This window comes from Sus scrofa, chromosome 3 (genome assembly GCF_054392235.1).
Source record: "Sus scrofa isolate SSC_HxYL_T2T_F1_AM1 chromosome 3, Sscrofa_HxYL_maternal_Yorkshire_Landrace_v2.0, whole genome shotgun sequence".
Lineage (NCBI taxonomy): Eukaryota > Metazoa > Chordata > Mammalia > Artiodactyla > Suidae > Sus > Sus scrofa.
The window spans coordinates 119,699,868-119,714,830 of record NC_139385.1 but is presented as its reverse complement, the minus strand read 5'-3'; the positions used below and the strand labels follow the sequence as shown (position 1 = coordinate 119,714,830).

The 14,963-nt window shown below is 38.2% G+C and overlaps 1 protein-coding gene across 1 annotated transcript in view; it reads left to right on the top strand.

Moving 5' to 3' along the window:
* SPAST (spastin) overlaps positions 1-14,963 on the top strand; it is a 66,401-nt gene that overhangs the window by 11,279 nt on the left and 40,159 nt on the right. The window contains 2 exon segments of the mRNA NM_213749.1: positions 10,056-10,142; positions 12,402-12,485. Coding sequence (NP_998914.1) covers positions 10,056-10,142; positions 12,402-12,485 — 171 coding nt within the window.

The following is a 14,963-nucleotide window of genomic DNA, read 5'->3' as shown; positions in this document are numbered from 1 at the left end:
AATCAAATAATATCTGTCCTTTTCTGTATGACATTACACTTAGCATTTCAAGGTTTATCAGCCATATTGTAGCATATACAGATTTTGTTCCTTTTTAAGGCTAAATAATATTCCGTTTTATGTATGTACCACACTTGGTTTATCCGTTCATCTGTTGATAGACATTGGATTGTTTCAATTTATTGTGAATAATACTGCTATAAACATTGGCCTTCTACTCATCTCTGAGTCCATCTTTCAATAGTTTTGAGTCTAGCCTGGGAGTAAAATTGCTGGGTCATGTGGTAATTATGTTTAATTTTTTGAGGGATTGCCAAACTGCTTTCAACTGCAGCTATACCATTTTTGCACTCCCAGCACCAGTGCACAAGGGTTTCCAATTTCTCCACATTTTCAGCAATTTTTTTTTCTTTTTTTGTCTTTTTGTCTTTTTTTGTTGTTGTTGTTGCTGCTATTTCTTGGGTCGCTCCCGCGGCATATGGAGATTCCCAGGCTAGGGGTCGAATTGGAGCTGTAGCCACTGGCCTACGCCAGAGCCACAGCAACGCGGGATCCGAGCCACGTCTGCAACCTACACCACAGCTCACGGCAACGCCGGATCCTTAACCCACTGAGCAAGGGCAGGGACCGAACCCGCAACCTCATGGTTCCTAGTCGGATTCGTTAACCACTGCGCCACGACGGGAACTCCAGCAATTTTTTTTTAATAGCAGCCATCCTAATTAATGCGAAGTGGTATCACATCATACTTTTGATTTGCATTTCCCTAATGACTTAGAATCTTGAGCATCTTTTCATGTGCTTGCTTATTGGTCATTTGCATATCTCCTTCTAATTCTTTTTTTTTTTTTTTTTTTTTTTTTTGCTTTTTAGGGCCACAGTTAGCATATGGAAGTTCCCAGGCTAGGGTCAAATTGGAGCTTACAGCAGTGTGGGATCTTTGACCTACACCACATCTCACTGTGATGACGCTGGATTCCCAACCCACTGAAGCGGGCCATGGATCAAACATGTATCCTCATGGATTCTAGTTGGATTCATTTCCACTGAACCACAGTGGGGACTCCCTCATTTGCATATCTTCTTTGAAAAAATGTCTATTCAAGTCCTTTGCTTATTTTTTCATTGGTTTGGATTTTTTGTTGAACCATTTAGTAAATACTTAAGTGCTCTTTTTCAGGTATTCAACACTCATATAGGGATGTGATCCATTAAAACTTTAAGTACAAAAATAGGCAGCTGACTATGTTTGACCCTTGGGCCATTGTTTGTCCTAGATTATGTGTTTCACTTGTAGTTCAGATTACTGGCTAATAACTTCAGCTACAACTACAGCTACTGATTGTCAAGCTTTGGCCACCCGATTCTTCTCTTGATTTGATGTTGTCTGGTTGGTTGAGTTTGAATGTTATATATGCCCTTGTAGGTAAGAGGAAAATGTGTGAGGCAAACTAAGAACTGTTAAAGTATTTTGAAGGCCTTTTGTGTGATGAAGACCATTGTAAGGTTTGAGTTTTCTGTGATAATTTAGTCAAAAGGGTGATCATCAGAGGTTATGGGATGTAATTTTCCCTACCTTAAGGGACTGAAGTGATTTGAGTATGATTTCAGCCTTTACGCAACCTGGCCTAGTTTGTACTCTTCACTGACGCTGGGTCCCAACCAAAATCCTGGAATCTTTGACACTAATTATCCTGGGCATGCCCTGGAATCCATTTTTTGTTAGCTTAGTTCCATGAAAATGCTGTGCTTAGTTTCTTGGTCACTTTACTTCAGAATTGACAATTGTTTCAAGCAAAAAAGTGCCTCAAGGGAGTTCCCATCGTTGCTCAGTGGTTAACGAATCCGACTAGGAACCATGGGGTTGCAGGTTCAATCCCTGGCCTTGCTCAGTGGGTTAAGGATCTGGTGTTGCCGTGAGCTGTGGTGTGGGTTGCAGACGCGGCTCGGATCCCGAGTTGCTGTGGCTCTGGCGTAGGCCCGTGGCTACAGCTCCAATTCGACCCCTAGCCTGGGAACCTCCATATGCCACAGGAGTGGCACAGGAAACGGCAAAAAAGACCAAAAAAAAAAAAAAAAAAAAGTGCCTCAAATGGTAGGCTCAACTCTGTTGGCTTTTCTCTTTTCCTTATTTTGGTAATTTTTGAAAATAGCCATTCTAATGGGTGTGAAATGGTGCCGCCTTCCTAATTTTGGTAATTTTCACTGTTTTGAAAACTCTTCTATCCCTTCAAACAGATGTTTATAAAAATATTTTTCTAAACTTACTCTTGTAATAAGAATTTTAGTTTTGGTTTTATAATCCAAGTTATAGCAAATTTTCTTGTACATAAATGTTACACTATTGCTCTTTAAAAAAATCAGATTTATTAAAGTATAATTTACATACAGTAAAATTTACCCCTTATAGGGATCTGTAGTCCAGTGAGTTTTTGACGAATAGTTGAGTAAACCATCACCACAATCAATATATTAAATGTTTTATTATCCCCACAGCTCTTTTGCCTCTTGTAGTTAAGTCTTTTTACTTTCCCCTTAGCCCATGGCAGTCATCAATCTCATATCCCTATAGCTTTTTTTTTTTTTTTTTTTTTTTTTTTTTGGTCTTTTTTAGGGCTCCACCCATTGCATACTGATGTTCCCAGGCTAGGGGTTGAATTGGAGCAGCTGCTGCCAGCCTATACTACAGCCACAGCAATGCCAGATCCAAGCTGCATCTATGATCTACGCTTCAGCTCTTGTGTCTGGTTCTTCTCACTTAGCATGTTTTGAGATTCTTCTATGTTCCTACATGTGTCAGTAGTTTGCTATGTTTTATTGCTGAGTAGTAGTCTGTGTATGATTGTTCCACAGTTTGTTAACCCATTCATTAAATGGTTGTCTAGTTTTTAGCTGTTTTGACTAAAGCTGGTGAACTTTTATGTACAGGTCTTTGATGATTTCATTTCTTGGGCTAAATACGTAGAAGAAGGGATTTCTGGGTCATGGGGAAATATATGTTAATGTCATAAAGAACTACCAAACTCTTTTCCAAAGTTGCTGCATCATTTTGTTTCATACCTCCAAAGATGTGAGAAATTCATTATAGTTTGTCTTGTAATTTTTCCATTCATAATTAAAATGTAGTTTTAATATGTAGTTCCCTAACAGCTAATGATCTTAAAAAATCTTTTCTTTTCTTTTTTTGGCTGCAGCTATGTTATGTGGAAGGTCCTGGGCCAGGGATTGAACCCATGTCACAGTTGCAGTCTGCACCACAAGCTGCAGCAACATCCAGTCCTTTTTTTTTTTTTTTTTTTTAATTTTTTTTTAATTTTTTTTTTTGTCTTTTTATTTATTTATTTATTTTTTGTCTTTTTGCCATTTCTTGGGCCGCTCCCGTGGCATATGGAGATTCCCAGGCTAGGGGTCGAATCGGAGCTGTAGCTGCCGGCCTACGCCAGAGCCACAGCAACGGCAGATCTGAGCCGCGTCTGCAACCTACACCACAGCTCATGGCAACGCCGGATCGTTAACCCACAGAGCAAGGGCAGGGACCGAACCTGCAACCTCAATGTTCCTAGTCGGATTTGTTAACCACTGCGCCATGACGGGAACTCCCAACATCCAGTCCTTAATCTGCTGCACCACAAGGGAACTTCCTTGAACATCTTTTCTTGCTCTTGTTTGCCATTTTTGTTTCTTCTTTGGGAAAGTGTGTATTTTGATCTTTTGTACCCTATTTTTTAATAACTTTAAAAAATCATTATTTTGTAAGAGTTCTTTATATATATATGGTCAGAAGACCTTTTTAGATGTGTTGTTTGGCAATTATTTTTCTCCCAGTCATTCTGTGGCTTGTCTTTCCATTGTCAACTCTGTCTTTTGAAGGGCAGACACTTTTAATTTTTATGAAGTGTGGTTTATCAGTTTCTTTTCCTCTTAAGGTTTGTGATTTTTTTTTTTCACGGCACATGGAGGTTCCCAGGCTAGGGGTCTAATCGGAACTACAGCTGCCGGCCTACACCACAGCTACAGCAGTGCAGGATCTAAGCCACATCTGCAGATTACACCACAGCTCATGGCAACGCCAGATCCTTAACCCGATGAGTGAGGCCAGGGATTGAACCCCCAACATTATGGTTCCTAGTCTGATTCGTTTCCACTGCACCACGATGGGAAATCCTGGTTTGTGATTTTTATGGTCTAAGAAGTTTCTGCTCAGTCCAAGATCACAGGGAATTTTGTCTATGTTTTCTCCTATAAATTTTGTATTTTTAAGTTTTACATTTAACTCTGTGGTCCATCTCAAGTTAATTTTTGTACGTCATGTGAAGTTTTTTTTCATGTGGTTGTCTGTTATTTCAGCATCATCTTTTGAAAAAGCTGTTCTTTCTGCATTGAATTACCTTGTCATCTTTGTCAAAGTCATATCAGTGATGTATGTTTCGGTCTGTTTCTGAACTTTCTCTTCTGTTCCATTTACCTGTATGTCTGTCCTTTCTCCAGTATTATACTTTTTTTCTAATTACTCAATGAATTTTATACATTTATAGATGTAGAGCAATCATCACAACCAAATTTTATAGCATTTCCATTCCAAACCCTCAGTGCATCCCCCCACCCCCAACCTGTCTTATTTGGAAAACATTAAGTTTTTCAAAGTCTGTGAGTCAGTATCTGTTCTGCAAAGAAGTTCATTGTTTCCTTTTTTTAGATTCCACATGTAAGTGGTAGCATTTGATGTTGGTGTCTCATTGACTGACTTCACTTAGCACGATAATTTCTTAGTCCATCCATGTTGCTGCAAATGCTGTTATTTCTTTCCTTTTAAAGGCTGAGTCATATTCCATTGTGTATATGTACCACATCTTCTTTATCCACTCCTCTGTCGATGGACATTTAGGTTGTTTCCATGTCTTGGCTATTGTGAATAGTGCTGCAATGAACATTGGAGTACATGTGTCTTTTCGAGTCATGGTTTTCTCTGGATAGATGCCCAGGAGTGGGATTGCTGGATCAAATGGTAATTCTCTTTTTAGTTTTCTGAGGAATCTCCATACTGCTTTCCACAGTGGTTGCACCAGCTTACATTCCCACCAACAGTGTACTAGGGTTCCTTTTTCTCCACACTCTCTCCGGCACTTACTGTTTGTAGACTTTTTGATAATGGCCATTCTGGCAGTGTAAGGTGATACCTCAGAGTGGTTTTGATTTGCATTTCTCTAATGAGTGATGTTGAACATCTTTTCATGTGTTTTTTGGCCATCTGTATGTCATCTTTGGAGAATTGTCTGCTTAGATCTTCTGCCCATTTTTTGATGGGATTGTTTGTTTTGGTATTGAGCTGTAGGAGTTATTTACAAATATTGGAGATTAATCCCTTGTCATTCGATTCATTGCAAATATTTTCTTCCATTCTGTGGGTTGGTTGTCTTTTCGTTTTGTTCAGGGTTTCCTTTGATGTGCAAAAAATTTTTAAGTTTAGTTAGGTCCTGCAACCTCATGGTTCCTAGTTGGATCCATTAACCACTGAGCCACAAGGGAACTTCTGTTTTTTTTTTTTTTTTTTTTGTCATTACTCTAGGAGGTGGATCTGAGAAGATGTTGCTGTCGTTTATGTCAGGGAGTGTTTGGCCTATGTTTTCCTCTAAGAGGTTTATGGTATCTGGTCTTATAGCTAGGTCTTTAATACATTTTGAGTTTATTTTTGTATACAGTATTAGGAAGTGTTCTAATTTCATTCTTTTACATGTGGCTGTCCATTTTTCCCAGCACCACTTATTGAAGGGGCTGTATTTTCTCCATTGTGTATTCTTGCCTCCTTTGTCATAGATTAGGTGTGTGGGTTTAATTCTGGGATTTCTTTTTTTTTCTTTTTTTTTTTTTTTTTTTGTCTTTTTGTCTTTTTCCAGGGCCGCACCCGTGGCACATGGAGGTTCCCAGGCTAGGGGTCCAATCGGAGCTGTAGCCACCGGCCTGTGCCACAGCTACAACAGTGTCAGATCTGAGCCACATCTGTGACCTGCACCACAGTCCACAGCAATGCCAGATCCTTAACCCACTGAGCGAGGCCAGGGATCGAACCCACAACCTCATGGTTCCTAGTTGGATTCCTTAACCACTGAGCCACAACAGTAACTCCCTAATTCTGGGATTTCTGTCCTGTTCCACTGATCTGTATTTCTGTCTTTGTCCCAGTACCATAGGTTTTAATGACTGTAGGTCTGGAGTATAGTCTGAAGTCAGGGAGCCAGATTTTCTCCAGTTCCGTTTTTCTCAGGGTGGCTTTGGCTATTCTGGGTCTTTTGTGCTTCCAAACAAATTTTGAAATATTTTATTCCAGTTCTATGAAAAATGTCCTTGGTAATTTGATAGGGATTACATTGAATCTGTAGCTTGCCTTGGGTAGTATAGTCATTTTGATAATATTGACTCTTTCAGTCCAACAGCATGGTACCATCTGTTTGTGTCGTCTTTGATTTCTTTCATCAGCATCTTAGAGTTTTCAGAGTACAGGTCATGTGTCTCTTTAGGTAGGTTTATTCCTAAATATTTTATTCTTTTTGGTGCGATGGTAAACAGGATTGCTTCCCTAATGTCTCTTTCTGATCTTTCATTGTTAGTATATAGAAATGAATTGTGTATTAATTTTATATCTTGCAACTTTGCCAAATTTGTTGATGAACTTTAACAACTTTCTGGTAGAGTCTTTAGGATTCTCTAGGTATAGTATCATGTCATCTGCAAATAGTGATAGTTTTACTTCTTGCTTTCCAATTTGGAATCCTTTTATTTCTTTTACTTCTCTGATTGCCATGGCTAGGACTTCCAAAACTATGTTGACTAGTAGTGGCGAGAGCGGATATCCTTGTCTTGTTCCTGATCTCAGCGGGAATTTTTTCAGCTTTTCATCATTGAGAATAGTGTTAGCTGTGGGTTTGTCATATATAGCCTTTATTGTGTTGAGGTAGTTTCCCTCTGTGCCCACTTTCTGAATGGTTTTTATCAGAAATGTGTGTTGGTCTCTAGTATTAATGTAGTTAATCAACTATCTGTTAACCAAAGAATATGAGGTAATTGAGTAATTATTGAGCGTGTGAGTTTATTTGTAATCAGTCATTTCATTTGCCTCCATTAATGTGATAAAACTCCTTAAAAGATTTTGTTCGGATGTTACCAGGGAGAACTGTCATACATTGTTGTCAGGAGTGTCACTTGGCATGAGCACTCTCAAAAAGCATTTTGTTGGAGTTCCTGTTGTGGTTCAGTGGATTAAGAACCCAGTGTAGTGTCTGTGAAGATGCGGGTTCGATCCCTGCCCTTGCTCAGTGAGTTAAGGATCTGGTGTTGCTACAACCTTCAGTGTAAGTCACAGATGTGGCCTGGATCTGGTATTGCTGTGGCTGTGGCTTAGGCTGGCAGCTGCAGCTCTGATTCAACCTATAGCCTAGGAAGTTACCCACAACTTGGCTTTAAACAAGAAAAAAAAAAGGAGCATTTTGTTGATTTCTGGTAAATGGGAATATGTGATGAATTCATCAGTTGTACTTATGCATATACTCAAGAGGAACTGGTACATGTACATAAGGGGACAGGTACAAGAATGTTAATTGCAACATTATTTGAAACTGAAAAACTGGAAACAACTACATATCTTTCAGTGGAAATAGTTGAATAAATTACGGGATGATACATGATATTATACAGAAGTCAAACTGAATAAACTAGATCTCAATAAAGCAACATGGATCTTGGAGTTCCTGTCGTGGGGCAGTGGTTAACGAACCCGACTGGGAACCATGAGGCTGCGGGTTTGATCCCTGGCCTTGCTCAGTGGGTTAACGATCCAGCATTGCCGTGAGCTGTGTGTAGGTCGCAGACGAGGCTCAGATCCCGAGTTGCTGTGGCTGTGGTGTAGGCCGGTGGCTACAGCTCCAATTTGACCCCTAGCCTGGGAACCTCCATATGCCACAGGAGCAGCCCAAGAAGTAGCAAAAAAACAAACAAAAAAAAAACCCAAAAAACATTTCAATAGATTCTTCATAGAAAACTGGAAAGTAAGCATCCAAATAATTTGAATTGGCTTACAACAAATTCTTAATAATTTTTTCATGTGTCATTGTTAAGTACTTATTCAGTATTTACTCTGGATCAAACTCTGCAAAATACTAATGGCACCGTATGTGGTAAGTAAGAAATTATCCTGTGCAAGGGGCTGAGTCTAATTGATGACTTATTTGGAAAGTAGAGGAAGGAATAGGAGGTACACTCATAGGGGAACAGCATTTCCTAGTTGTGTGTTTTGTTTATAAGACTTCATCTGTTCTATGCTATTAAGAGAGTCGTGATATTTTATTGGTTTTGAAATTTCAAATAATATTAAAGAATGACATATGGGAATTTTTGTTTGATTAAATAGGAACATGAGTTGGGAGAAATGAAAAACAGTTCTTACGGATGATTTTCACCTTTGTTTTACTGTATTGTTGTATTAGCCACTTATGAGGCTTTGTAGATTCAAAGGACAAAGAAATAAAAAACAATGAAATTTGTGTGTAATTATTATCACTTTAGAGAAATATCCTATACATGTTTTGATTATGCTGAATTTTTAAGTCTTTTTAGAAGCTTAAATTTGGATCAAGAATAAACGTCATTATATGTTTCAAAGAAAATAGAAATGTGTTATTAAATGACCGTGCTTGTAATCTCATATACCAGTTATCATGGTGCAATCATCTGTTAAATAAAAACTAACTCAGAAATGAGCTACTCAACAATGGAACATATTGTATCTGATTTGAATACAATTAAACAGTGCTTTTTTCTCACTATTATTGAAATCATGTTAATTTTTATGTTTTACACATTCTAAAACCCATTTGTTTAAAATAAATTCTTTTTTAATTTTCTTTCTTTTTTTTTGGTCTTTTTAGGGCCACACTCATGGCATATGGAGTTTCCCAGGCTAGGGGTCGAATTGGAGCTGTAGCAACTGGCCTACACCAGAGCCACAGCAACGCCAGATCCGAGCCGCATCTGTGACCCACACCACAGCTCATGGCAACACCGGGTCCTTAACCCACTGAGTGAGCCCAGGGATTGAACATGCATCCTCATGGGTAGTAGTCAGGTTTGTTAACCACTCAGTCACATTGGAAACTCCTCATGTGGTAGTTCTGTATTTAGCTTTCTGAGGAACTTCCACACTACTGTCCATGTTGGTTGTACCAGTTTATGTTCACACCAACAGTGCAAGAGAGTCCCTTTTTCTCGACACCCTCTCCAGCATTTGTTATTTGATGACTTGTTAATGTTGGCCATTTTGAGCTGTGTGAGGTGGTACCTCATTATAGTTTTTGTTTTTTTGTCTTTTTTAGGGCCATACCCATGGCATATGGAAGTTCACAGGCTAGGAGTCCAAACAGAACTGGAAGTACCAGCCTGTGCCACAGCCACAGCAACGCCAGATCCAAGCCACTTCTCTGACCTACACCACAGCTTGCAGTAACACCAGATCCTTAACCCACCAAGTGAGGCCAGGGATCAAAACCGCATCCTCATGGACACTACATTGGGTTCTTAACCTGTGAGCCACAACTGGCACTTCTCATTGTAATTTTGATAAATTATTGAATAAAATTTATTTCTCTAATACAGCATTTTAGTGGCTATAAGCATCAATACCATGAGATGATAAATAAAGGACTCACAGCTCTACAATTTTGAGACACAGGAGTTCCCTTGTGGAGCAGCAGGTTAAGGATTTGGCATTGTCACAGATCACTGCCATGGCCAGGGTTCAGTCTCTGGCCCAGGAGCTTTTGCCTGTCACAGTCACAAAATATATATGTATTTTGAGGAGCACTGAGGTCTATATCCCTCTCGTGCAGAGTAACATATACATTAAGATGCTAAAGGTACTCCGAAGTCACAAAATAGTAGTTTTCGGATTTATTTGATCACAACCCTTTTTCTCATTTATCTCCTAATGAGAGCATGCTTTGGAAAATGTTTAGTGTATTCTCAGTGTATACTTGTGATTTATACAAATAATTATTTCTGTTTTAAAGTAGGACAAAAGGAGCAAGCTGTGGAATGGTATAAGAAAGGTATTGAAGAACTAGAAAAAGGAATTGCCGTTGTAGTTACAGGACAAGGTAAGGTTATATTTATTACATTTGTTTAGTAGCCGTCCCAAATTATATTCACATGATTTCTCTGACTTCAGATCCATTTATCCTAATAAAGGTATTGAATAGATTTTGTAATGTTATTGTTAATTTTTGTAGACTTACAGTTAATTAAAGCTTTATTACCTATGCTAAAAATGAAGTTATAACCAGAAACACTCAAACTTGATTACCTGTAGCAGTCAGACAGAAACCAGCATATTACTTGTGTCCTCCTTGGAACCACTGTGATATTTTAACCCTATTTTTGAGGCCTGGTTCTTTCCTCATTGTCAGGGCTGGGAAGGAGTGGTTAATCCAGACCCCCTTTTGCACTGTGGGTAATGCTTCTCTGCATGTTAGAATATGAGCTGTAATGTCGTACTTTGATTCACACATGGCTTTTTAAAACCAAAGCAGTTATTTCTCATCTTTACTTTTTCCTATCACATCAAATTAAAGATTAGAATCTAATATTATCTTTAAAAATACAGTGTTTCTTGTGCACATTCTTTGTGCCCAAGCATCATTATATGTCCTTCATATGTGATCTCTCTTAATTTTTATCATAACCCTACACTCTGAGGCTGCTACTGTTACCCTTAGTTTTCAGATGAAAAACCTAAGTTAGAAGAAGTAACTTGCCTGAGGTCTCATAGGCAGGACGTGGTAGAGTCAGGATTTGAACCCAGGCAGTCTGACTTCAGAGTCTGAATTCTTATACTGTGCTCTGAATATTGTATGGTATGTGGGTATCACCATTAAATAACTAAGTGCTTCAGCTTATTATAACTAAAATAAATTCAGGAGCAAAAATTATAATATGTGGGCTAAGAAACTTAGCTTTATGGACCAGTGCACCCAGTGGATGTTTTATCTGGCTGGCTGATTCTATTGCCTGTTTCGGCTAATTTCCAGTAATTACAGTGTGTTCAATATTTAACATGCTTTTTTCTTTTTTGCTTTAACTGTTTCTCTAGCTACTGGTCTCCTGTATAAAGAGAGCACAGTAGAACAAGTAAATATGGAAGGTTGGGTCTTGGAGACTTCTATGAGTTTATGAGGAAGACTTTATGAATTATATACAAAATATATTTACTGTTCTTTGTCAAATGCCTAGAAGAAGAGTTAAAAGAAAATGAGTTGGTTATAAGAAAAATAGTATTTCATTGAATCTAAAATGCCTTGGAGGATCTCCCATCGTGGCTCAGCAATTAATGAACTCGACTAGCATCCATGAGGACTCAGGTTCAATCCCTGGCCTTGCTCAGTGGGTTAAGGATCCGGTGTTACTGTGAGCTGAGGTGTCGCAGACTCAGCTTGGATCTCACGTTGCTGTGGCTCTGGTGTAGGCCAGTTGCTACAGCTCCGACCCCTAGCCTGGGAACTCCGTATGCCACGGGTGTGGCCCTAAAAAGACAAAAAGACAAAAAAAAAAAAAAAGCCTTTGATTGTACCACTAAGAAGAAAAGATGTTAATTAAACTATGACGCATTCTCTTCTTTATCATGGAACTTGAATTTTAACCTTATTGAATATACTATCTCAATCTTATTTAGACATAGCTATAACAGAGGTATTAATACCTATGACCAAATTTGTGCGTGCAAAGGAAGAGACAAACTGTGTTATGATTGCATCCTGGCTGATGGCATTTATAGGTTGGCATTGGTTGTAAAACACATCCCAATTTCAAAGTTTTTTAAATGTAGGGGAAAAAGTATGTCTCAAAAGCCACGAAAACTATGAAATACCGCAGTAGCTCTAAAACCATCGTAAGGAAATGTAACTGATATTTTAAAGTCATTATTTGAAAGTAATATTTTCCTTATTTCTTTTTATTTAATTTTTTTACTTTTTTGTCTTTTTTTTTTTTTGGTCTTTTTCTAGGGCTGTACCCACGGCATATGGAGGTTCTGAGGCTAGGGGTCTAATCCGAACTATAGCTGCCGGCCTATGCCACAGCCACAGCAACTCGGGATCTGAGCCATGTCTTCGACCTACACCACAGCTCACAGCAATGCCGGATCCTCAACTCACTGAGTGCAGCTAGGGATCAAACCTGCAACCTCATGGTTCCTAGTCGGATTCGTTAACCACTGAGCCACAATGGGAACGCCAATATTTTCCTTATTTCTTTTTAAAGATTGTGACTCTCCATGAGATTAGTTGGTATGATTTATCTTAAAGCAGTATTAGTAGATAAAAGTATATATTTTTATTTTTTTTTCCTGCTTTTTCTTTCAGGTGAACAGTGTGAAAGAGCCAGACGCCTTCAAGCTAAAATGATGACTAATTTGGTTATGGCAAAGGACCGTTTACAGCTATTAGGTATCAATTAATGAATTGTATAACTGCAATGAGATATATTTGAAATCTGTCTTTAGTGAAACTTTAAAATGTAAATGGAAATAAGTCACTGGTCTTGAAAATGTATTCTAGGCTTTTTTTTTTTTTTTTTTCCTTTTCTTTTTAGGGCCACATCTGCGGCATATGGAGGTTCCCAGGCTAGGGGTCTAATCGGAGCTGTAGCTGCCAGCATACACCACAGCCGCAGCAATGCCAGATCCGAACTGCGTCTGCCACCTACACCACAGCTCATGGCAATGCCGGATCCTTAAGTCACTGAGCAGCAAGTCCAGGGATTGAACCCACAACCTCATGGTTCCTAGTAAGATTTGTTTCTGCTGCGCCACGATGGGAACTCCTAGGCTTTTTTTTTAACTTATGAAAATTTCTAACATGCAAAACTGAAGAGTATATTGAACTAATTATTCTTCACTCAGCTTTAATAATTATCAGCTCGTTACAGAATTGATTTAAGACTGGCAAACTACAGCGTAGGCTAAATTCAGTTTACTGTTTGCTTTTATAAGCTGGCACAAAGCTATTCTCATTCCTTTATATATTATCTGGCTATTTCCATGCTACAGTGACAGATTGAATAGTTGATGCAGAGATCATACAGCCCTCAAAGCCTTTAAATATATACCACTTAGACATATTTTAATATTTACTATCTGGCCTGTTTATATCCCAGCCCACTTCCCCTCACTTCATATACTATTTTGAAACAATTTCTTAACATCTTTTCATTTCATTTATAACTATTTCATATTGTATCTCTAAAAGATAAACATAATTTTAAAATAAAATTGCCAAAATACCATTATCACATCTAAAAAATAACTAGTAATTCTTTTAATACTAACATAAAAGTAATGGCCAACAAATGTTGTTTCCAAATTTATATAGAGTATATAAATAATGTCTAGTCAGTATGTCATAATTTAACTAATTTTTAAATAATCGTTGGGAATCAGGATCTCAAGAAGATCCATACTATATGTCTCTTTTAATATTCAAGTCTGTTTTTCGTTTTCTTGAAATTTGTTGGTGAACCAGATCTTCGCTGCATTGTGTTTCCTACAGTCTTTTGCTGCATGCATCTCTGTGGTGTCTTTTAATATGTCCTCCCTATAAACTGATAGTTGGATATAGCACTTATTTGGATCGAAAGTGCATTTTCACTGTTTAACGATAAGACTGCTTAATAGGTGGTTTTGTGTTTATCTATTAGTAGTTGTTGTGATGTTAGCAGCAGTGGATGACTTATGCCTAGTGACATTGTAGTTGTCATTTTTTCTGCATTCATCAGCTGGAAAAAGTCTGTAAAGAGAAACTTCTCATCTTCTGTTTGATGGTATAGGTTTTAAAAACGTATTTTTAAGGTATATCTACCTTAAAACAAAGTGGAACTAAAACCCACCCTTCTTGGGTGGTTCTACCATAGCTTAATGTGGTAGAAGTAGTAGAAACTTGGTAAGCAGACTGACTTTATTTATTTGTTGCTCTGTGGTTTTGATAAGTTATTTAGCATGTCTGAGTCATCTTTATTTTGTTCATAATATATAATTATAATCTCACCGTATTTGTGAACATTGAATTGTTGAAAGAACCTAACCCATAGTAAATACTCAAAAATACTCATTTTTCTTCATCTGCTTATCTGTGTGTAATCACGACCCCTGACTTGTGTACATGTATACACGTGTATGTTTTATTCATTTACTTGTTCACCCATTCATTCTTATATGGTCCATTGTGTTTATAAATTTTTTGCCCCATGTTGTTGAAAAGGAAACCCTTACTGTTTTCAGATAGCTAGCAAAGCAGTTTTTCCCTGGCTTCTGTGGCTGACAGTTTGCGTTCTTACTTCTTTTTTTTTTTTTTTTTTTTTTTTTTGTCTTTTTGCAATTTCTCACGGCATATGGAGGTTCCCAGGCTGGGGGTCCGGAGCCACAGCAACTCAGGATCTGAGCCGCATCTGCGATCTACACTGCAGGTCACAGCAACGCCGGATTGTTAACCCACTGAGCAAGGGCAGGGACCGAACCTGCAACCTCATGGTTCCTAGTCGGATTCGTTAACCACTGCGCCATGACGGGAACTCCTCTTCTCACTTCTAATTGAAGGTTATTACTGTGTCAAATGAAATGACGTATTACCTCAAAGGTTGTAGTAAAATAATTATCTAATTGTTCTAATTGATTGTAAGTGCTTTAGCTATTACACCTTTTAGTATATGTACAATGTATCAATATATGTGCTGAAGATTATTTTTGATTATGGAACATTTTGTAACATGTTCCAAATTGAGTAATAGTTTTTTTATTTTATTTATTTATTTTTTAATGGCTGCACTTGCAGGATATGGAAATTCCCAGTCCAGGGGTCAAATTCAAGCTGCAGCTCCTTGCCTACACTATAGCTTGCGGCAACGCCAGATCCTTAACCCACTGAGCAAGG